The sequence below is a fragment of the Fusarium mangiferae genome (genome assembly GCF_900044065.1).
Source record: "Fusarium mangiferae strain MRC7560 genome assembly, contig: FMAN_scaffold022, whole genome shotgun sequence".
Lineage (NCBI taxonomy): Eukaryota > Fungi > Ascomycota > Sordariomycetes > Hypocreales > Nectriaceae > Fusarium > Fusarium mangiferae.
Window position 1 is genome coordinate 376456 of NW_024573942.1, and position 23803 is coordinate 400258.

General features: G+C 48.2%; 6 protein-coding genes across 6 annotated transcripts; 4 read left to right on the forward strand and 2 right to left on the reverse strand.

Annotated features, from left to right (window-relative positions):
• Positions 1 to 63: 63 nt before the first annotated feature.
• FMAN_14144 (uncharacterized protein) lies at positions 64 to 855 on the forward strand (the record flags this gene model as incomplete). The annotated part of the gene is made up of 2 exons (XM_041825621.1): positions 64 to 114; positions 196 to 855. The coding sequence occupies 2 exons, from the start codon at positions 64 to 66 to the stop codon at positions 853 to 855; spliced, it is 711 nt and encodes a 236-aa protein (XP_041690983.1).
• Positions 856 to 1737: 882 nt separating this feature from the next.
• On the reverse strand, positions 1738 to 3653 carry FMAN_14143 (uncharacterized protein; the record flags this gene model as incomplete). Its single annotated transcript, XM_041825622.1, has 2 exons — positions 1738 to 3456; positions 3510 to 3653. 2 exons carry the CDS (start codon positions 3651 to 3653, stop codon positions 1738 to 1740), a joined length of 1863 nt encoding a protein of 620 aa, XP_041690984.1.
• A 4756-nt stretch (positions 3654 to 8409) lies between these two features.
• FMAN_14142 (uncharacterized protein) lies at positions 8410 to 10354 on the forward strand (the record flags this gene model as incomplete). Its single annotated transcript, XM_041825624.1, has 4 exons — positions 8410 to 8721; positions 9350 to 9462; positions 9512 to 9666; positions 9708 to 10354. 4 exons carry the CDS (start codon positions 8410 to 8412, stop codon positions 10352 to 10354), a joined length of 1227 nt encoding a protein of 408 aa, XP_041690985.1.
• Positions 10355 to 14475: 4121 nt separating this feature from the next.
• FMAN_14141 (uncharacterized protein) lies at positions 14476 to 15609 on the reverse strand (the record flags this gene model as incomplete). Its single annotated transcript, XM_041825625.1, has 2 exons — positions 14476 to 14710; positions 14759 to 15609. 2 exons carry the CDS (start codon positions 15607 to 15609, stop codon positions 14476 to 14478), a joined length of 1086 nt encoding a protein of 361 aa, XP_041690986.1.
• Positions 15610 to 19499: 3890 nt separating this feature from the next.
• FMAN_14140 (uncharacterized protein) lies at positions 19500 to 20417 on the forward strand (the record flags this gene model as incomplete). Its single annotated transcript, XM_041825626.1, has 4 exons — positions 19500 to 19545; positions 19598 to 19959; positions 20008 to 20117; positions 20171 to 20417. 4 exons carry the CDS (start codon positions 19500 to 19502, stop codon positions 20415 to 20417), a joined length of 765 nt encoding a protein of 254 aa, XP_041690987.1.
• A 2354-nt stretch (positions 20418 to 22771) lies between these two features.
• On the forward strand, positions 22772 to 23203 carry FMAN_14139 (uncharacterized protein; the record flags this gene model as incomplete). The annotated part of the gene is made up of 1 exon (XM_041825627.1): positions 22772 to 23203. The coding sequence occupies one exon, from the start codon at positions 22772 to 22774 to the stop codon at positions 23201 to 23203; it is 432 nt and encodes a 143-aa protein (XP_041690988.1).
• Positions 23204 to 23803: the final 600 nt, after the last annotated feature.

Genomic DNA, 23803 nt, shown 5'->3' on the forward strand with positions numbered 1-23803 from the left:
ACCGACCAGGAGTCCACTGAGCCTTGGACTTCTCCATCCGCCGCGCAGCTGAACTTCCAGACTATGACTCCCAGTATTCCTGAGATCTTAAGCCCGCCTCTCTCACCTCCCGGTGTACAGCGTGGCCCCCAACGCAGCATYGCAAAGACSTCTGYTCTCRAGCTCATCACCTCATTTGGTGATCAAACGCAAAAGTCAAAGTTCTTTGCTCGCGACGGCGGCCAGACCCCGATTCCCGCGGATGTTACCCCTATCGCTGACTCTGCCGGCTCTCCCGCTTTCTCTCATGCATCCAACAACGAACCCACGACAGCCTTCCTTCGCCCTTCAAACAATAGCAGATTCAATACCCCAGTCTCTGCCCGGGGACGTGGGCGTTTGCCATCCATTGGTGAGATTCCCTCAGACCTCGACCGAGAGGCACCTCGATCTGCCGAGCTGTCTGCTGTGCCATATGACTATGAGCCTCGATCTGGTCATGCTCGGACACCATCTGGCAATGACAACATGATGATGGGTACCGCATTACAGCGCGCTGCTACTGCATGCCCGATGATGATACGAGAGCACGCTCAACGCGTTGTCCAACCAAGTGAGGGCGACTTTCCACCACCACCTGACCAGGCCACCATGTTGAAGATGCAACAAGCATCACGTAATCACCGCAATGGCTCCCGTGACCGCATTTCTGTGGGCGTGAATCTACAGCTGCATCCTGGGCCCGCTCACGATGTCATCGCATCTCCAGAGCAGTCAGTTACATCTTCTACCCGCTACCACTGGCCAACTCGCCGCAGAGGTCCTGCCTCGGTGTCAAGTTCTGTCACTTCTGCATCAAGTGTTCGACGAAGCTGAGAAAGTTGTATGCATAGTCTGCATGCTGCTAGCCATCACTCCAAGGGGCAGCGCAGCCGCCAATGTGACCAGTCAAGAACTCGCAGTACTCTGTACAGTCGAATTGTAAATCGGCATCAGACCACACGCTGCCAAAAACCTTCTGATAGCATTCCTATGTCTCGACATTTGAACCCCCCCAGCATCATCCACTGATTCGCGTAACAAGCGCTTGACAACAGGCTTGGGCCGAAAAGAGATGATCTAGGAGGTCTCTTGGGATCTTGATGAGCCTGTCATACAGTAGTTCACTCTTTTCTACCAGTCTCTACCAACCTTCTCGTCGTTACAAACCATATTAGCAATAGTATAGCCATTTTTATCGAAGTTAGAATGTTAGATATTGTTTTTATTCCAATTTGAAGTTTCCAACCTTTCTCTTCTTCGAAAGTATGCCAAGTCTTCTGTGGTAGTTCAAAAGTCGGGACATTTTTGCGGCCGAGAATATTGGGCGGTGATGTATTGAATGACGGCGCGTCGTGCCACTGTCTTGAACTTCTTTACAAGGGGTCCTACGAAACCAACGGATACGATTCGCCTCGGTATGTTCCAAGTACCCACATCGCATATCTCATTTTGGCATTCGTTGGTACCTTGCGTTACTTCCAATGGTAAGCCTCCTAGATGTGACATTATAGTGTGTTGTTCTAGTTCCCGAGCCATTGTTGACGGGGAGTAATTGAGCCCGAATTCTCGGATTCACATCCACATTGATTTGGCACTTCAATATCCTCCCTGACCTGGACAATTAGTAGAGAAAATGAAGCACTGGAGTTCTCCAAATCCTGGCTGGCTCCATGGGACCGTTGAAGCCAAACAAGAGATCACCCGGATATGTGGGCATTACTGCGGCCTCAAGCCTTTAGAAAGACGTGGGCATGAGAGATCAAAGCCATGTGCATCGCCATTACCCAGACTCATCGTCTGATAAAGTGCAGGGCGTAATCTGACAAGGTTAGCACATGCCTTCGGATCCCCCTCGGATGGCGATGCAATTTCGCCGATATCCTGGTTCGATGACCACGGTGTCCCTTTTCTTCCACCACTGGTTTCTAGACGTGAAGCGGCTTTGGAATGTTTATTTGCATCTTGAGTCTGTTTTACGTAATTGGGAAAGCCTGGAAGAATAAGCTCTGGATCAAATGAGATGAGGATGACGGGCCTCAATTGTCCAGATGCCATATAAGTTGGTGAATACACCAAGCTTCGATCATCCATAGACCACTCGATTCCTCTGATCGGTTGGATGGGGTTGATAACACCTTGAAGCTGAGCCAAACCTTTATTGCGGTGGCATGCTTGTTGGACTTGTGGCCAAACAATGACTGGTGGCACCTGATTCTTGGGCTGTACTCTGAGTTGTAACGTCGACCCAGAGTTGTAAGCCTCAGAAACGAGATCGATAAAAGTATCGCATGCTGGATTATATGAACGCACAAAGCAATCATCAAGGGTGTAGGCCTTTAAGTCTGTTGGACCGTCGCCAATGTGAGTATTCTCACTTGACCGTTCTTCAACATGAACCTCGCTGCTCCATTCCTCTTCGTCGAGGCTTTCCACAATTGGCCCGAGCGAAGTTGAAAAATCGGACTCTGCGTGAAGACCTTCCTTCTGTTGACCAAACCGAAGCATCTTCTTGTAGCACGTCCTCTGACTGCCTGCGTTTCCTGGAAACCATTCCTTTCGCGTCTCAACGATGAATAGCTCACCTGTTTTCTCGTCTTTACTGAGCTGCAATGAAGTCCAGCGCTCATCTACAGCGCCCTCCGAATCATGGCGACGCCAGAGATTGCGCATCAGAGGTTTCTCGCAATTGCCATGCGATGCATTGTCCACAGGAAACCGCACAACCTGGTAAAAGTTATTTCGTACTCCATGTTCAGCCTCTGTCTTCAACGTGTTGGTAACACAGTAAAATTGGCCATCGATGATTTCGAAGCAGATGTCAGATCCTATGTTTTCCTTGTCAAAGTCCCACAAAATCATCTGGACTTCTTCCCACTTGCGAGTCTGAAGATTGAGGCAACGAAGACTCCATCTATAGCTCCCATCGAGTCCAACATGTGATTTTGAACCCCATATTAGGTAATCTTTGTCGTTGCGCACAAAGGATGGGTATCTTGAATCTGGCCTTTGCACAACAACCCATCTGGGGGATTCTCTTAGCTCGAAGATGAGGAGCCAGCTGCATGTGGTGGAATCTTGGGAAAGTTGCGTTGCGAGGCATGAGAGAACACCTTGAGCATAGTACAGGGGCTCAAAGGTGTGAGATTTTCGAGGGTCGTAGTCTCTTACTGCGGCCATGAGAAGCAGTGTTACATCGACTGTCAACTCAGATGTAGGCTTCTTCTCGAGTGTGTTGAGGACACGGAGATGCTTGCTATTAACAGTGTAGCACAAGTGACCATTTGTATAGATGAAACAATCTGCCATGGCAACTATAGCAACCATCCAAGGCTCCGCTGCTCGGACAGCCATTCGCCGCTTAGCAAGCTTCCGGAACGCCTTCGGGAAGTTGCTTGTTGACTGTGCCTCTCTCGCTTCTGCAGAATACGGTGCTTTCTAAGGTGTCGTCAGCGTCAAGAATTTCATAAATTTGAGTGGTTAAAGCGAGCCTTAAGTGTAATACGGCACATTCGTTCATCCAGGAGGATACCATACAAAGACCGGCAGCTCAACGCCATATTGAACACATCGACGACGTCGAGGAGCTCAACGAGGAGAGATACAATCTCGACAGGCATTCTGGGAAGGCCCATTGCTAGCACTGAATCAAGTTCACGTGTACGTAAAGAAAGTACTTCGGGTAATCAGTCGCCGCGTATCCCTCAACTTCATTGCTGGTTAAATACCCTCCCATCTAGATCAACAGACAGGGGTAGCAGTTGAGCCGCATTCCCCGCTTTTGTGTACAAGGCAGATTACCGGTACGCGACTCGCACCCAGGATACGGTGTGCCTCGTTTTATGCCTTATTACATGTCAAGAATTCCAACGAATGGCTTACCTTACATTGTTCTGGGAGAACTTTGATCCGCTAACGCTAACGCTAAGATCACAGTGTCTTTTCTTTTCTTTTTTTTTTTTTTTTTTTTTTTTTTTTTTTTTTTTTTTCTGACGCCGGCTCGGTATCTTTCACATTTCAATGCCCCATCAATCGCCATAGGCATGCCTAGTCTCAATTCCGAACACTCAACTTCAGGCCTTCAGGAATCTATGTGTTCCAATCACGCCTATTCGAGCTCGGAAGACAACATCACGGAAGATGAGTCTTGTTTTGAAGATCAAGTTAGGGACTCCGCTTTTCATACCGATAAAAGGATTGATGATGCTGTGAACCATATTTTATCTCAAGCCTGGCAGCAGTTCTTAACAGCTGCACAGTCCTCTACGCCACCTGACGAATTCGATCACTTCAAATGCCCCTTCTATGCTTCAAATCCAGAGAGATATTGACGTTGCCTTGCACGTTATGATCTTCGTTCGGTTGAGAGTGTGATCATGCATGTCGAAAAGCGTCACATGAGGCCACCATATTGTCCAAGATGCTCGAAAACCTTTGGAGCGGTGCAAAAATGCGACGCCCATATCCTCAAGGCGGAATGTAAAACTGGGTCTCGAGAGATTCCAGACGGCATCAACTATCACCAGAAAAGCCAACTGAGAGAGAAAACAAAATCCAAAGACTACACTGACCTGCGTCCCGAGAGACGCTGGAAGCACGTATACGGATTAGTCTTTCCTGGATCACAATCCTATCGTTCAGCGACCATGGACACCGAGGTTGAGAAGAGGGTCTTGCAAGCCAGAGCTTTTTGGGAGGCTCACGGTTGGAAATATGTATTAGGATTTTTCCAGACTGGGAATGAATCAAAAATTGAAGGCGCGCAGAAGGTATACAAAGCATGCCTACACTGTCTAGTCGAATGTGTTGTCGATCAGAAGTTGATGTTTGGGAATTGGGCCGAATGCATATCTGGATCTAATTCTTGTTTCTCTCGTTCCCCACGGTTTTCTTCGGAAGACTGATTTCGATTGTGTGGAAGGCAGTATAGGAAGAGAGTGATACTGGAACCTGTTTTCAATTCTTGAGAAAATTGTATATGAGGTATCAAGTTACAGCGAAGTAATAATCAATAGCTAGACTTGTCAATCGAAGATACTAACATTATACGTCAAGAATCTCTCGAGAATACGACCCTTGAGTACTTGTCTGCAACTTTATCGAGAAACATCTTTCTGATCATTCGATGCATGTCGACCACTGCAACCAAGCTGCCAAATGAATAAGCATCACTTTGGTTCCCAGGACTCACAATCCATATATTTCTATGGGCCTCAACCTGAGTACTGATTAACTGCTGACTAATATACCACGAACACCAGCCTAAAGGGAGTATGGCACTGGTAGGCATGATCACAACCTGTGAGTTGTATAACTAAAGAGACCTAAATCTTAGACTGCTATTTCGAAGAAGGATTTGCATTTGATGGTATTAATTTAATTGACTTAGCAACCTTAAATGAATCCAAGCCTAGCCAAGTGTCTCCAAAACTTGAATAGGAAGTAGCGCCTTCCCCTCAATGCGCGTCCAAGGGTGGTGTTGAAGGAGCTAAACGCGGCGTGTCAAAACGAATGGTCTTTGTACCACAACCACTACGTCTCCAGAATCGTTCATTCTGTTTACAGATTCGAGGGGTGCAGCAATTTCGTGAATACAAAGCGCATTGTTAGTGCTGCCAACTAGCTTCTGAAGCCAGAGCAACTGTATCCAGTCAATATACAGATTCATGATGTACCAAAGTAAATTCTGACTTATGGTTCGTGCAGTGTCCTTTCCTTCGTAGTTCTTCAGTTCTGAAGAACTTGCAACACAATACCACTAATGGCCCTGTGTCCAAATTCAGGGCAAGGCACCTGGTTCTACAAGCGCCGTATTGGCAATCTTGCTAGGAGAGCTCAGACTACCTAGTTGGCAACGTCTGGGCTGAGACGTAATGGCAGTGGCGGAGAAGGCACGAGGCAGGCGACCTGGAATTACCATATTTTGAAGTCGAGAAGGCGATTGGGGCCTGATCTTCCGATAGAGCTTTCGAGCAGGCGCTAATGTCGTTCCACGTTCCAGACGGACTCATCCTCGTTCTGTTTAAGTATGTTAGGGCATGACCAGCCTCAGAAGCTGATAGGTGACTTCCAGAATTCTGGGGAGGAAAGAAAGCAGTGGCCTCATCAAGGAAATACGCCTTGGTGATGCCCGATAGCGTTCTTGTCGATGGTCGGCGAGAAGATATCTTGACCTTGTTGTGAATAAGTAAGAAGACCAAGGCGTCCCTAATTAGCTTCGGAAGTTGAAGGTCCAAGGGGCTTGCGAAATGTCGGATTTTAACCCCTTCATATGCTATCTGGAGATCGGACAATTTTTGGCGCGATGAAGAGGCCCTAGATGATGATGAAGCTTGGGAGGAATTGACAGACCTCTTCGACGGCGAGCCCGAGGGCACGGGAGATGTCATATTTCGCAGGGGAAGATTAGGTGCTCTTGGAGTAATACCAACATCACTGAACCAGTCGTCTTCGGTAGCGTTATCTGTCTTTCGCCTTTTTGGAGTGGAGGAATTCATGTCGTCGGACTTGGGGCTGAGGTCAGGCACAATTGTCGACGCTTCACACAAATACTGACCATCGATGACCTTCTGCTGACGCTCGAAGGATCCAAAAAAGCCGACATTATCGGAATCTTGAATCTCCTAGAAGACGTACAAGAAAACGCTGGCAAAAACGATTAGCTACGCCGGCAGCGATGAGACGCCCGCAAAGCCCAAGCTCCTACGCGACCGAGACTCGATCCACGAACGTGCGTGCTTTTTTCCGACACTTCCCACTGTCATAATTGTCCAACAGCGAACAAGTTTTGACCGCTATTTGATGAAAACATCCGATGTTGCACAAGTCTGCGCAGCTGCCATACATCCGCTGTGCCAATTCCAGCACCTCATACGACAGACACCTTGCACAAAGCCGCATATCATTTTCTTGTGATCTCTTTCGCATTCCTCGATTACCCGTTGCTCTATCCACCTCGAGACGAAAAGCGACACCATTGGTGATTCTCCGAAGAAAAACATGTGCTTCCGCGCCAACAATGAGTGACGACATCTAGTTGGATGCCTCTGCATAGCTATATTCCATCGCAATTAACCTTGGCGTCGTAAAGTCTGATCATCTACCCAGCGTCAAGGCCGATGCCCCGTTTGCGCAAGATATTTTGGTTGCCAAACCCACCGGCCTAGCCAACCAGCACGTTTCTTGACCGAAATCTTGCACTATGCGTCTGTTCCTGGCCGTTTACAATCTCCCTGCAGTCTTGAGCATCATCCTAAGGTCGCATACGAGCCACCTCAATCACGCAGCCGTCGATACCCCAACACCCTTTGCCGCGTCGTTCTCAGGGCTACGGTCGATGTCCCTTCGCAACCAAGACTCCACAAATAGGACCGCCTCGGACTATGGCTCGCTACGTATACCTCGTCACCTCACTTAGCAATATTCTCAATACGTCACCCTTTCCTTAGCGAAGCAAACCTCTCACGCCATTGCGACTACTTGGAGTAATGAGGACGGAGGTGGGGGATCAATACTGTGGCTACAAAGCACCGATCAAGCTGGATGGAATATTCCAGTGTATGTACGTTCTCGGCAGCGGCCTCATTTCGCCGATGGCTTGACACTGCAGTTTGATCTCGCAGCTGTCGAATGGCTGTTGCCGGTCGTCAACATAGTCTACTTGTGCTGAATACTCATTATGATCCAGCTGCGCCCCAATGTTAAGCAGCACCGGGACAGTCCACTCTTGTTGTCGGGAGCGCACGTAAGATTGTTACTGATCACCGACCTCACCGCAAACTAGTAGGAATCATCGACTTGGCTATCACCTCAGGCATCTACTATCGTCTACAAACTCTCGACGACAAGTGCGTCGTCAAGTGCGTGGGTACATGAGCAGCTAGTTTGAGGTAGGCGCATTCTCTTAAGCACACGACCGCCCCATAGATAACGGCTGCATAAGCCTTCTACCACTCTCGCTAGAGATTTGTCCTGACGAATATGAGCTGGGAAGGCAGAAGCAGTCTAGATCTGCAGCACAGCATTTGTAGGTGTAAAGTCTCGTCAGCTGAGAAAAATGAGAAGGGAAAGAGGACCCTTCGCAGAGTTTCGTATCTGGCAACCGTGATGAAGGCTATGAACGCATTGATGCTGCCGAGAGATGCAGTGGCCGTATCGGCAACAAGACGCGCAGTTCTTTTGGCAGTCGGACAACCCAAGAGGCCAATTCCAGCAACAGCCCCTCTTTGCAGACTGCTTCGGCCCTGCGGCTATCGCTAGGGATATGATTATCGCGAGTCGAAATGCAAGCTCTGAATCTCTCGAAACGTAAGCTCCCAAGGCTAAGTGACCGGAGACTCGAGAATTGGAAACTCGCAGCCGTTGGTAGATTCTCAAGACCAGTCGTCGCCCATGCCACGCACTCCACGGCCAGCTTTTGGTGATCGTACTCCCGAGGCTTACGGAAAATCACCTAGTGTTGGCGGTACTCCCGAGTTTTCACAAAGCATGCAAGAGATGAGATTGTCAATCAGCTCTCCGGTACGGCCTAGAGAGCTGACTCAAACCACCACCAAGGAGAGCATTGAGATAAAGATCAAGCTATTGCTGCTTGTACCGCAACAGACTTTGATGACCAAAACCCCTACCCTGCAAAGTACGTTACTGGACCTCACTACTGGTCGACGAAATCGACCTCCTCGAGTCGGGAGAATCCCCAGAACGGTAAGCAATCGTACTGAACATGTGTCTCCCATGGGCATTTCTAGGCCTTACAGAGCTAGCATGTAATTGGGAAAAGAAAACGTTGAGTGCCATGATTCTGAATTAATTGTCAAAGATCCCCTACTTTCTAGGACTTCGAGCCTTGCTCCTGATCTGACTACCAATGGTTCAATAGCACCAAGCACCAACAATCTCTCATCAAGAGACTTCAACTCTCATGCTTTGGGCCGAGTTGAAAAGGAGTTCTTAGCATTTCCCCGTCACAAGGACTCCGAGGGAACTACCGATACATCTAGATAGCTCGAGCTGCTCCGGTATTCTTGCTCTTTGCCTCTACATACGATGATCTCTGTAGAGACGATTCGCTAGCTTCTCCACAAGGTACACTATTGCATCTTGAGACGTACTAATCGAAGCTGGTTAGCAAGGAGAAGCCCCTAAAGTTGCCTAATATTGTCTTCGATGAGAAGACAATCCGGCAGTCTAAAACAACACCTATCTCCAGCACTTGCAGCGCCGACATGACTAAACGTCCAATCCAATCCAAGCCCCCCTTCCTCAGCCTCCAAATTTGTTTCGGGTTATGAAGACCGCAACCCAGCCGGTGAAGCACCTACAATTGTTGAAGTATCTCGACGACAGTCGACCTTCACGCGAGACGAAACTATCTGACGCCAGCTCCTCTTCGAAAGACGGGTCCGCTCGCACAGGCCTGCCTCAGGGTCAACTCAATAATGGGGAGTAGGTGACTTGCCTTCAAGGATATCCTCTTTAGTTATGTTCTCCACAGGCTGGTTCCCATTGGAGGATCACTGACCAGACACTCAATCCTCGTGATCAATGCCCTTGACAACGATGAGTGGTCATTCTACGCTGCCGGAACATATCCAGCAGCTACCTTCTTCAATCCGTCTCCCCGCTTTCCTCTTCCAGAAGAACTCGAGAGTTCATCTTCGAGATTCCCTCTCGGCCTTCTAAACCACCAGATTCAATACAGCTCTACAACTTCACCTTCGGCGCTCAAAGCTTCACAGCTGTTGTATACCACTTCCTCGTCGCGAGCCCTGGAGCATACTATCGCAGCATTCTCACCGAAGCTGGCCGTGTGCTGAAGTCAGGAGGCTACATCAAGCTCTCCATTCTCGACAAAGACCTGAACAACATGGGCAACCAGGGCCAACGTACGGTCTGCCACCTAAAAGGGAGGATCCAAGAGATGACATCTGATACTAGTCTCGGATCAAACGCGGATCTCATTATTCGTCTCCTTGGCAAGGTTGGTTTCACTACCATTAAGGCAGTACGAGTGGGTGTTCCCGTGGCAAGTTCCGTCATTGGCAAAGATAGCAAGGCTGATGACGGCAATGACGCTGCTGAGAAGGAGAAGGATCCGCCAAGTTTATCTGAGATGATGAGCGACAACAGCCCCTTGATGGACGATAATATCACCAAGATCGTCAGCGGCGTTGGCCGATGGTGGTACACACGATGCTACGAGAACGTAGCTGGGAACCCCTCTGGAAAGAGCATCCGGAGCGATAAGCTATCACTTCGGAATGGAGAGCTCGGTACAAGCCTAAAGCTCATGCTCTGCAGCGCTCGAGCTCCTCTTGAGCGCATCACAGGTGTTTAAGCACATAATACTGCACATTCTCTTCTCTTTCTACTCTACTTTTCATCATCAGTCGCAAAATTGCGAAAGCTACACAATTTTAGTTAGAAACCATCGCAAAAGATACCTTGCGGTGCAAGCCCATTTGCGCAAAAGACGCTATACCACAAGATTGAACCACGGAACACTCTTTTGGTTTACTGAGAAAGACACAAGCCAGCTTAGGCCACGCACTGATTGCACTCTCATTTCAAGCTGCGATTTTCTTGTTAGCTTCTTGATCCAAGGGAAGTACTGAACATTGCGTTTTGCAGATTTTGGAAATTGAGTACGAAAGATGGAGGAAAAAGAGGGACTGGATGATGACGACATGTCGATAATCAAATGCGGAGAGAAAATATGACTTGGTTTTTGAGCTTGCCGCGAATAGATACCCATTTACGCTTTGGAGAGCTTGTGCGAGATAGCAAGTGGCACTATTATCATCGTAGTTTGACCACATCCTTTACTTCGTCTGGTATTTATCTATACATGTCGGAACTATAGGTAAAAGACATTCTTCCACGCAGATTGTGACATACAAAGTTTATAGACTGTAGGTCATTAGTTTTCGTTTGCAACTAAAAGCTCGGTTTCCGTAACGCAGTGAGCGTGGATGACGAGGAGTAGACGATATGCCTCGGGTATACTTTACTTTATTCTGCTTATATAAAATCAAAGATAAGTTCAAAGTAATAGTAAGGTTGAATTAGAAATTCAAAGGAATCAATTAACTTTTGTATAAGTTAATCACTAAAAGTGAAAAATTGATCTGTCATAACCCTATTATTCCATGGAGGAGATTCTGTATCTGCCGATCGTAGACTGATCTCTCCATCCATCTGGTCCATCCCATACGGCACCTTTAACCCAGTCATAGTAACGTGCAGCGCGGGAGAATTTGTTTTGAGCTGGCGAGTTTATTAGGAGAGTTTTGTTCCGTCTCAACAGTTGCATATCTCAGTTATAACAGCAGATGTCTCGTTACATCAATTGTTGTTAGTCAGTGCATCAAAGATTCCTTTCGTATCAGACAAAAGCTCATCTGTGAATCATTACTCCCGCACAAGTAAGAACAACTAAATGCGAGACTTTTGAACCTTCCAATCCTTCTGACGAATAAGTGGGATATAGTAAAGAAATTGTCATGTCTTCTCTTCCTCTGCCTGCTCTCCTACCCCGGCCAGATGGCTTGCCATGCCAAATCGTACGTGCTAGCAGGAATGACCCAAGGTTCAATGTTGTATCAACTCCTAGCAGGATGGTTTCAGGGGGCTGTAGCTTGGTTGGTGAGACAACTATGTTGATGTAGATAAGGGAAGTCGGCAAGACAGGCCTCCAGATTCGGGATAAGGAATAGCTGTGTTTGACCGGGTCTTAAAGAGTCTTGTATCGCAATTGACACACCGTGGAATGGTGCAGTATGGACAAGGGTCGACTGTAATCTTCATTCCACCATGTCCACATTGGCACTGGCAGAGTGTTAGAAGATACTTATACATTTCCAAGACTAGTAAGAGTGCAGGTGTTGAGGAAACTAGCAATAGCAGTCCGAGTCTCATAACCTGCACTTTCGATCAAGTAGACTCACACAAATCCATAAATACACAACCTTCTTACGGGGAGGATGCTCTTTGAAGGGAGCCTGAGGGTCGAGGGGAGGCGCAGCTTCAAGTTGACAGTCTGGAGAGGTCGCGTGTTCACCTTTGGCGAGAGGACATGCGAAAAGCCGGCCAGATTCGATCGCTCTGCCGTCAGATCCTGGACCGTTTAAAGCCGGACTTTCCTGCTCTATTACGAATCGAAAGGCCCCCTCGTCTGCCCATGAAATGTCGCCGTTCTTGGACATTCTGTAGACAGATATGTGCTGATGACTGGTGCGTCGTATTGAGTACGAAGCAAAGAAAATAAAACAGCGGATGACGATAGATGACGTTCAGATACCAAATTGTGGAAGAATTTTATCTATCAAAGAAATCGCACCCACGCGAGCCTCTGAAAAGAAGACATCAGGGCATAGTCGTGCTATTCATGACCCCTGGGCTAGTCTATAGGAGGGCTGCCTACACGAGCCCTCTTCGATTCAGGTTAGCGGGAGTGTGGGCCCCTAGACTGAAGGGGTTTGCGGCTGCGCAAGCGATGACACTCGACACCTTGCGAAACTGTCCAACATCCTGAAGCCGGTATATACCTGTCTTAGCCAGCGGATGGACAGCACCAGGGTAGGATGGTGCGGTATACATGCGCGACAAATTCCGGAAACACTCGCCCGGTTTGCAGACTGGTATATAATATGCACAAGATAGGTATGAGCCTTTCCAAGTCACGCGCTAGAGGCTAGTGGTCATCCTATGCGCATTTTATCAATTCTATTTAGCAAGAATTTTCCTTTAGTCGCTCACATTTGTGGAGCGGTCAGATCTTGACAGTGATGCCGTTTCTCCACAACTCACACGTTCGTGGGAATAACGTGCCAGTCTACTAAGAGATTGCGCGTTGTTTGATATCTTGGCACAATATACTAAATTGTATGCGACCATTGAAACCGAGTTCGCCTCTATTTCGATTCACCCTTTTTCGTCGCGTCTCCTTTCAGCACAACCTTACCCACGATCCTTTGCCCAACTGACCGATCGCAACATCATCAGACAAACTTCCTCCCATAAGGCCTCGCAGGGACTTCCCCAGCGACTTTCCTCCTCCCCAAGACGAACCCTTCTCGTGGGCGTGACGATGCACACATATAGCTATTAGGAGGCAAGAAAAACGTTTCCCTTTCTTCTTCGAGACCACGGCTCCCGAATCGCCGTCGCACCGAGCTGGAAGAAATATTGGAGACCATCAACTATCTAGCAGTGGACGCCCATTGAGACAGCTGGGCAGGCTGTGAGTCGGTGACCATGACGGAGACTTGATGGCGGTAAGTGCCTCCTCGGCCCTGGCATGTTAATCCAGCTGATCGGTTCTAAGGACAGATGGTGGATGGTGCCGTCTGAGACGTGGTCATTGCCCCTCTCGATCATTCATACGGCTAGTCCAGAACATCTACCAGAATGCGAACGTTCACATTGCAAATACACTCTTCCTGCAGGCCTCGAAAGCCTATCCAGTTCCAGCAATCCACAACATCAGCGCGCTTCTTAGCCCCTCTTCACGATGCGCTCGGTCTGAGTGTGCGACTGAGCGCGAAAAACATCCGCAACACTCGGCTCATAGAAGCTCGCGACCTACAGGGCGATGTGTACATGCTCGTCTTGCGACGCGGTGATAACCGAAACCTGCAGTTCCGATCCGAACCGCTAGTTAACGTACGCTACCTCACCATGACGAACGCAACATGCAGTGAGCAAGACAACGATCCTATGCAGCTGGCCTGCCGCTAGAAGCTGGGGGTATCCTTCGCAAGAAGAGTCAAACACAAGAAAGAGGCGGAGGGATATCTTATCGGCCAGGGCGATGTCCAGTAGCAGGACTACCTGATGTTGAGGGACCACTGTCAGAGGAGGCTCCTGGTATCCGCCCGTGAATAGCTACCATCAGCAGTACCGAGGCCCTGCGGGGCAGTACACTGTGTTTGACTCTGATGAATAGCTGTATTATTGCATTATCCTTCTGATGGACCAAAGCTCACTGATGACTAAATTCTGGAGGAAAGCCTTGTAAACCCTATGAAAAAGCCACATGCCGGCTGGCAACGTGCGTGTTAATGCTTATCACACACTTTTGTAGAGGCTTGTTCTCAGATATAGCAGCTACTGCAAGCTGAGATGTCAGGTGTATATTACCCGTCGATATTTTCCGTCAAGGTAGGATAGGCTCAAAGATGAAAGATGCTCGGCATGCGAGGGCCGGTATTCCTCTAAAGGTTTATGAAAATCATCGAATCATCGATATCCAGGATACTGTAGTGAAATCTAGGTAAAATAGTGTCTGAGATAATTTCCGTATGGCAACCCTGACATTCCCATCTCGAATAGGCTTCTCTGAAAACGACGGGACAGGTCGCACGGTTGAGAGGCGGCTGTATAGTCAAGTGAAAGGCTTTCAAGACCGGCCCCTCAGTGGTTCTAGCTCACTGGCAAGGCAAGCAAACACGATGCAAACTAGTTTTCAGAGCCCCGCTTCTCCCCAATCTTGGACTCTGAGGGCGCTCTTCGCTTCCTCCTTCGCTCCTCTTGCTCAATGACAGGGACTGCAGCAGGGATAAACTCAACTCCGCGATTACGGCTATTGGGTCGTGCGTGTAACTTGCGGTGATTGTTGAGGTTATCTTGGCGGTTGAAATGATCCTTTCCGCAGAACTCGCACGAGAAACGGTTAGGTCCTTCACCGTGGAAACTGCATTTTGTTAATGTCCATCTTTGGCCAATCTCAGTAACTACTCACGTTTGCTTGTGACGTTTGAGATGTTCGTTTCGTCGGAAGGCCTTGTGGCAGCCAGGATAATCACAATTGCACATGGCTCTTCGAACAACATCAACTTGAGCAGAATCAGGCTTGATTGATCGCTTCCTCGGCGATCGAACCTGAGCTCGCTGAAATTCAGGGCTCTTCTGTTGGATCCCATGTACCATCAACTTCCTTTGAGCACGCATGCGGTTGGGAGAGTTAGGGTCATGAAGGTGGTAACCAAGGGGTGACTGAGAGTGGCGGTCCATATCAAAAGTGTCAAAGTCACTTGAGAGTTGTATGCTGTGGAAGAATGGTCTGGGGCTATCGTTGGCACAAGACCATGACGAGCCGGTCTCGGCAACTTCAGAGCCAGAGATGCTTTGGGTTGGTGTCATCATGAGAGAGGCGGGATCTATTGAGGCATCAGGAGAGTATGAATACATGCTAAAGGAGCTTGATGGTGTTAATGAGCCCATTGATCCGTGATGTGCCATGTCCATGTCAATCATGCGATCGTACTCGAAGCCAAGTTGCTCTCGCTTCATGGGGGCATTGGGAAGAGAGTCGGAAAATGAGATGCACTCAGGCTCAGGCTTGACAGGGCCAAACATGAACTTGCCCATCGCTGATGAAGGAGGGGTCAGCTCTGCCCCCCGTTGGGAGACAGAGTCGTAAGGAGCATCAAGGTTCATGTTGCCGAGTTCATGAGGTGTTGATCGTCGAGATGTAGGAGTGAATGGGTCGTAGGCTGATGAGGCGGAGGAGAAGCTGGTGGTGATTGAAGGGTGGGACATGGGGCTGGAGGTATTGTACATATCAAACCGGTAATCCGCCTCGAACTGCATTTTGATATAACAATGAAGAAGAGATATGTGGACAAGATGAAGAGTCGATATTTCTGGGATAATAGCAATCAAAACGAAGAGACTTGAAGATGGCTCGTTTCGTTGAAGGACGTGGGGCCTCTGTTATGCAGTGACTTGACCACCAAGATCTCTCGCCACTTGAGGACTGAATCATGCTGAATGGACTGGATTGGAGAGTCTGCAAGTCTTAGACATCAATGCTGCAAGTCTCACAGATAGTTCCTGGATATCCGTCCGATGCTGCATACTGCAGAGGACCGAGCGGCACAGGAACATCTGCGAAGGCCTAAAATGGCCTTATATCAGAGGCCGAGTTGGTCCATATAGACATTGCACATGTAGATAATCTCACGATTGCATAGCCTGCACGAATCCACCTAAAGTATATTGTATATTGTATATACAGTTACCATCATACTCTTACTTCAAGACGCTTGATGAATCATCAATTGCACCTTCGCCCCCAAGACTCGGTACAGGGGGCGCCATTGGCTGAGAAACAGGAACGAGTTCGATAGGATGAATTGGGATGAGAGCACCTGATTTCTTTCCTGGGGCTCCCACGACTGGTTACAAACCCAAATGACATTGTGATAGCCATGGATTACCAAAAGCAGAACGTCACAGATCCTTTCGATTCTAATATCAAAATGAATAATAATTATTATCCTACTTCAAAAGAATACTGAGGCTCCGTATACTCGATCAATAGCTGAGATGGTCCGGCCGAAAGGCTAGACGATGCCATAGCACATGATGTCGCACAATGCAGTAGTGTCAGGTTCTCTGCAAGGGGCATCAGGCAGGCAACTGATCTTCATTCAGCTAGTCGAGGTACTCTAATGCCCCACCGCGTAGCTCAAGCGGACCAAACAACTCTCTGCTACTAAGATGATGCAGTCGATAGTCTGATGCTTTCGGCTACATCACGGGACTCCATTGATTTCACGGCGACGATGCATTGGATGACAGAATCTACCTCAGCTTTGAGATCAAACTCTAAGTTAGCTGCATCAAGTAGCCTGCCTTAGCCACGGTCTAGCCCGCGCCGGATACGCAGATCCGTAGCGATTTCTAATCAGAAACCGCTGCTAACTGTAATCATGCATCACATCCACTTGGCGTTGGTTTATACAGAGGTCAATGATATGTAGTCTGGTATTTTCAAGCGGAAAGTGCCCTAGGCGATTTTGGCCACTACTTGGCCATGAATGAAGAGACGATCGTGTCTCAGTCCAAGTTTCTTGTCTTGCCCGGAATAGTTGTGGGTTGCATATCAGGAGTGAAGACAATAGCGCGTGTGACACGTAACACCAAGCGTGCCAGGCCCAAAAACATGTTGCCCCTTGCTTTACGGCGTGGAGTTGGTTCGTTAAAAGGGTTTATCAAAGAGTACATGTCATAAATGCAGCTCTAGACAAGATAGTCTGGTGGCAAGCAGGTCCGATCGTCGGCTGTCGATATAGGGATGAGGAGCTGAGGGTATGGTCCAAGGACCAGCATCGCATGTCGCGCGTTGATGGTGGGGAGCTCTGTCACCAGGCCCGACAATCGACAGCGCACCACCTGGAGCAAATAACACTCAAAGCTTCAAGTTCCTCTCAATCGGACCGGCCCGGTTCGATTGTCGAAGTAGAGGCATGATCACTTGGCCACAATCCTTGTGTCATTTACGCCTATCTTACGTCTAATGATTGGTAATAGATTGTGATGATACATAGAAAGCCTCAATGAGCTTTTGTACGCCTTGAGGTCCTCTAAAAGGCTTGAAGCCGTAGCAACACCCACAAGTTCATCGTCGAGGGAATGCGTATGAGGAATAAAAATATGTGGCTTGCTATTACCCATACTCATCGTTCGGTATAGCGAGGAGGATGACCTGAGAGAGTTGCCATATGCCCTAGGACATCTTCCGTCGACGAGGCAGCCTCAGCCATACAATTGTACTTCATTCGATGTCCGCAGTATGCCTTTTGGTCCGCCACTTGTATCTGAGAATCAAGGTGCATGAGAATGGCCATTTTCATCTCACGCATAGGCTCGACAAGCCTCAAAGCTTAGAAGGTCAAATTCAAGATTGAATGAGAATGAGAGGGGAACGACAGGCCTCAGATACTATATTAATTGGTCATTATACTACGACTCACTTGTTCATGAATCACTCGATTCTTCTAAGTGGCCAGATTGGGCTGGCAACAACTTGTAGCTAAGTTAAAGCATTATGGTGGTGGCATGCCTTACCATGACGACGCCAGAGGCTGTGCAGCGAAGGCTTCTCACACTTATCACGGGAATCCGTCGCAACTCATTCGGGTCTTGAGCCAATCCAGCCTCGAGAGTTACACCCGGGTGCTGACTTTTTCATTCTCGAGCTGCGCATCCGGTCGTTGTTCCCATTTGTCTTCACATCGCTCAGAGCAATTCGAGAAGACAAAATGTTGTTGATACTATCGGTGGAGGCGAGGTTACCGGTCCTGGAGTCTGATTTTGCGAATTTCATAGAGGATAGCGCTTCCAATGAGTCAAACGAACAAGTGGTGGGGCGCGGGAGGTATGCGAAAGCTGATAATTTCGCGTCGAGGGTTATACTCAAAGCGTCCAAAGGCAACCTGGATCTTGTCGTGGAAGCGGGTGTAATCAGCTTTCCTAGGAGGGAAAGTTATTAGCGGCGAGTCGTCGCCAGTCCCGCACTTGCGCTTGAACTTGAAAAGCTCTTGTGGTTATTCACTGAGGACCGATTTCCGTTTGCGTTCGTCAGAGGCCGGAGGCGAAGGTAGAGACTAGCGTTGTCCAGGCCGAGGAACCCCTCGTCTTGACTTGACGAGAAGCGAAAGAGGCGCTCGAGATTATGATATGTGTTATAGATGGTGCGTATCCTCCATGCATGGAGTGCGCGCGCGTGGGAAAGCGATGCGATGCACTGCGTTGTGATGATGGTGATAGTGTTTAGAGTGAATGATGAGGACATGGCGCGTTGAGAAGTGGGATGCTAGGCGTTATCTTGTTAGCGCGGTAATGACTCAGCCTGACCCCTATTTTGATCAATCAGAGCTCTCCACTTTCAACAGCCTCAAACCTACATTTCACTTCAAGAGCATCAATAGTGAGACTTCTACTAAGCTTTCACTGCATGTTGAGGCTTACTGGAGGGACGAACGCCTGGGCTCCCTCAGCTACCGAGCTTGAACATGCTGGCGAGAAGATCCATCTCTCTATTTCTATTTCTAGCCGCTCACATCTAGGCAGCAGTGCTTTGATCACCCATGCTAAACGCCACTTCTATATGATTGGGCAACCCTTCGGTACATTGGGGACGAAAACTCTGCCATCGAGAAACCAGGGGCTTTGTAACCATCCCTTATTCCAGCTATGGCGCTAATTCGTGAGGTGCGACGAGCTGAAATTACCCATGAACCTTTCATGCACGTGTGTTGTTAAAATCTACGATTCCTAACAGTGTCTATAACTGAACAAAACTCTTCAGCATCCACAGCACCATGTGCTAAAATCCCCTTCGCAACCATCGTATACGACTTGAAGAATCCAGATGGCATGTCAATAGAGGAGCACGATTTCCCTTCACTCACCCCATAGCTCTAGCGAACAGCTCCCGGCAGGACCTTTCACCTCCTCTGAATACAAGAGTCCCCTGCCTTGATTGCCTCGAAACTCTGCTCAATCCCAGAACCAACCACAAATAGATGCAGCAATTATATCTGTCATACCTGGCCGCTAAACTCAACAACAAGACGGTCTATTTATATTGCTCGACGAATTCAAACCACTGTCCTTCGTTACAAATGAAGGAACAGAATTGCATTCTGCCTCCATGCTCGGACCTTCTGCCATCGGCCGATACAAACACACCCATGAGCGAGCCCTCTGCGACTTCAAAAGATACTCCTTTCAGTGAAGGTCATAGACGTTTCTAGCCAAATACCTGGCTTGTTCGCTTACATTCTCACAGGTATTTCCTTTTCACAGATTCCTGGCCGATCTGGGTCAGAGTTGGCCGAGTCGCAGTCGTTTCTATTTACTCCCACGTTTCCTGGGCGCATAAATCCTTCTTTACATGGCTCCACAGAGAACACCCTACTATCAGAAGCCGATGCGCACTGTCGACTAGTGAGAATGGCTATTCCTCCAACAACACATCCCCTCGTCTATTATCAACAATCACATCCCGCAGCATCGATAGCATTGGCGTCTCCTGCCGCCCAGGTACCGGTGAGGAAGCTATCCAAAAAACGCCCTCGCCTACCTCAAGACCCTATATCAGGCAGTAACGGGCCCGCCTCGGCCAAAAGAAAGTATACACGAGTTTTCCAGGTATCAACCTTGTGTACTCTGGAAATGTCAAGTACTAACAGGAGATAGGCGTGCAAAGAATGCCGGCAGCGGAAGGTCAAGTGCGACGAGACCATACCATGCCAAAGCTGTAAGGAAAAGGGTGTTGGTTGCATATACGATGACCCAGCGCCGAAGAGGTATGTTGAGGAGAATCTCGTTGAGTTGAGGTGATAACAAAGATTATAAACAGGAACACAAATACTCACGCTGATTGTTTAGCACATATAAAGCGATTGGAAAAGAGAATGGACGAGTTGGAAGCGTGTCTTAAGGACTTTGCTACACCAGAGCCCAAGCCGGAGCTTTCAATGGAAGATAAGGATGGTCGTCCGCCAGTATGGCTTGTTACCGCCAATCACCCTTGTACTGACCCAGCAAACTTCGGATCCAAAGCTACACCAGTACTAGAGAGAAGACCGTCAAGTGCCTCATGGTGATTGCGGTGAGGCCTCTAGCGGACACAGCAACATGAGGCGCCATGAGGAGTAGCTTCACGAGTCCAATTTCAATTGACAGGAGTTGAGAAATACATGTTTAAAGGGCGAGACTGTCCTACAACCAGGGACGAATCACAGATTAAGCCTCGAGCCATCTTGCGGTTCAGAGCAGGCTCTATGATAAGATGACTTGAATGGGTCTGGTCAAAGACACTTTGCTGGGAAGTCTGGTGAAGCTCCTCGACGATAGAAAGAAAGCTGGAGGGTATAAAGATAATACAGCGACGTCTAGGGTTGGTTTCTCGTCTCATGTCTACAATTCTATTATTTTAGCAGTATAGAACGCGAAATCTATTGCACATATGCTTCAGACAGGTGCAGGGTGCCCACGTTGAGAGAACATAGCTAAGTATGTGAAGAGGTACGACGATTGTAAAATCGCAGACAATGCTGGCAAGATAATTATATCGAGGACTGATATCAAGAAAAACCCGCATATCACTGCTCATACTCCTTGAAGGGTGTCGTCAAGCCCATGCTCAACGTCGTCAAGACATGGTTCTGGTATGAGTAGCAGACAGACGGAGGCTTTCTTTATCATGGTATCTACTCGGTAAAATATGCACCATCACCGAATTGTTGTAGAATGAATGAATTGAAACGTGCAATAAAAGTCTCTTGGGAATTTGATTCTTCAATCTTGGCCTATAGCCGTGTCAAACAATATCTTTCTACTTATTCGACGGATGGCCACAGAGGTTATCAGAAAGGCTCAAGCTTACTAACACGCAAAATCAGAAGCACCTAAATCTTAGGCTATCGTCCAGGTACAAGAAAGTATATATGATAGTGTTTGTTCAGCTGGCTTAGTGCGGGGGTCGCGGGGCAAGAGCTCTACGAAAACAAAATCCCAAAATGTAGAGCCTCAAAAGAACCTGGGGTACTGTGGATACGACTTCAGGAACGAGATCCGCAGTGGAACAAACCTAACTTGACATCAGAGTAGAATAAGGGTCGAGGGCCATTCGACCCGTTGCTTTGTTACTTCCCCTTGCAAGTCCATTCTTTCCTTTACCGCTGTCGTCTACACAGAACAGCGTTTTCATGATAAAAATAGTATCACTATAGAAAAGCGCAAGTGACAGCTAATAGCTAAGTGACACATCAAATTCCTGCCTCTATTGTAAGTAAACTTAAAGCGGTCAGGAGAGTTTACCCATGATTTATGGCCTTTCTTGCCGCCTCACCTTGTTCTGCAGGTAACATTCTCGAACTGCCAGGGGAAAAGATATTTTCAATCCTTTTTTTTGGTCTGGTTCGTTGTGAGCAGTCTCGGCCGAGTGTGGCTTGCATTATCACATGCTACGCTATTTCTTGTATCAACAACGAGCAATTGTTTCGACAGGGATGTAGAACCTCACCGCCATATTTCACGTGGCTACGTATGTTGCTATTGGCCAACATCTACTGTAACGCTTAGGGGACGTATCTTCAGGGTCTGGGAGCCGGCAGCCATGTTCTCCAGCCGCAACATGGTCAACCCTGTGCAGAGTTTGAGCCATGTCATGTAAGCTACAACTGTCGACCTGAGGAACCAGAAGGACTTGGTCGCTGCTTCATGATGAAAAGGTACGAGCCGATACCAGTGAAGAGAAACCTCTCGTTGTTTGATCCCGACCGATTGATATGCATTAATATGACGAAAGACCCTCATTGCAGGGGCTACTGTAGAGACTTTCTTTCCATGTTGGTGCCAGCAACCTGATACAAATGATGGAAACTGCCAGCCTTATCCGACTGCCAAAGATATCTTACTGACTCCAGTCATTAGACGCCGGGAGAGATCTACCAGGAGTAGATGCATATTGGGTGGTAGGATCCCTGACTGCCGTGATTCCTCTGGTACAAAGGATATCAGTTGAGCATAAGAATCAGAGATTTTCGCTTCACTGTCTTGGTGTTGATGCTTGCTACGCCGAGAACGATCAATAGCAAAGAATTGCAAATTAGCACATTCCATCTCTGCTTTCATTGTCGGATCCTCACAGATGCACAATGCCGATGATGAACTGGCCTCTGCGCCGTCGCATCCGTCACCTCCAAGGCCCTCCCCTATTTTTTTATCCAAACGCAACGAGGCAATTACGATAAGTAGTGAGATTCAAAGCAGAGTCGGAATTCTTGATCCCAATACAGCAACTCTGGCCGATAAATCTATGCACTCTATACCAGCATTCTTGGAACATCACCGAACCCAGACGGATCCATGTAGCGCGTGGGTGCAGAGCATCTCGAACCCGTGGATTCAGAAGACTTGGAATCAATGGATTCAGAACATTCCGACTCAGGCAGCGATGCCTGAGACACATCCCACTAGTATTTGCCTTCAGCTACTCGAACGAGCCGTTTTCCTTCTTTGCAAGCTCCAGGAGTCCGTTGGTATTGAGTCGAGCAGCCTTCGTAAATTCACTGCTGGGACTATCAATGGCGACGAGAAAAGCATGGAGGAGACGATTGATATATGCTTCGCTACCAAGATCGTATTCAGCGGCGAGCTGTCCGTCGAGAGGATTGGCAAGCAGTTCGGTGATGATAAAGCTCTCTTTATGCGCAACATGATATTTGGGGACGCTTCATTGTTGAAGACAGTGGTGGAGATGCGGAAGCATTGCTATGACTCGAAGCCCGTGCCGCTACTGCCGATAGAACTTCGGTATGCTACTGCTACCGTTTATTTGGACTTTCTCGAATGTTACGTCAAGATGTTTGTCCAGAGATACCTTTGAAACAGCAAATGACCAGAGAAGGTCGTTGAGAAGGAAGACCCTGAAAAGATTGTTACCCTAAGCGCAGTAGTCACGCACAGGCTCAGCCGCTCTTTGCGCCTCGCTCAATCATGATTCTATGAATTACGGAATCGGTCAATTCTCGAAGTGGCTGTGAGGAGGCGCAGTGAGTAAGGCAGACTTCTATCGTTGTCAGGAAGTATTTAAATCAACGGCCGTTGTCCAGAAGCTTAGAATGTAATTCCATTCCTTATTGCATCGAAAACCCAGAGAGCCAATATCGGAACATCCAACAGTTGTCGCGCAGCATCGTGGTTCTGCTTCCCGAGTCCGACCTCTGCACATCCCCCAACAGGCAAGTACAAAACAACAGAAACTGGAGATGGGCCAGTGTCCAGCAGGAGGCCTACAACTCGGCAAGGCGACCTGACAGGCGCTCCGCAGAAGACACCGCAGAGGCTAATTAATTAAAAACCATCGCTACCAGATGGCGAGACACTGAGCTATTTGCAAAGCAGTCGAAAAGACATTTCTGTATAAGGATGGCCAACCCAAACATTGAGATGATCGTCGTGCTAATTCTGTTGGTGTCATTCTATC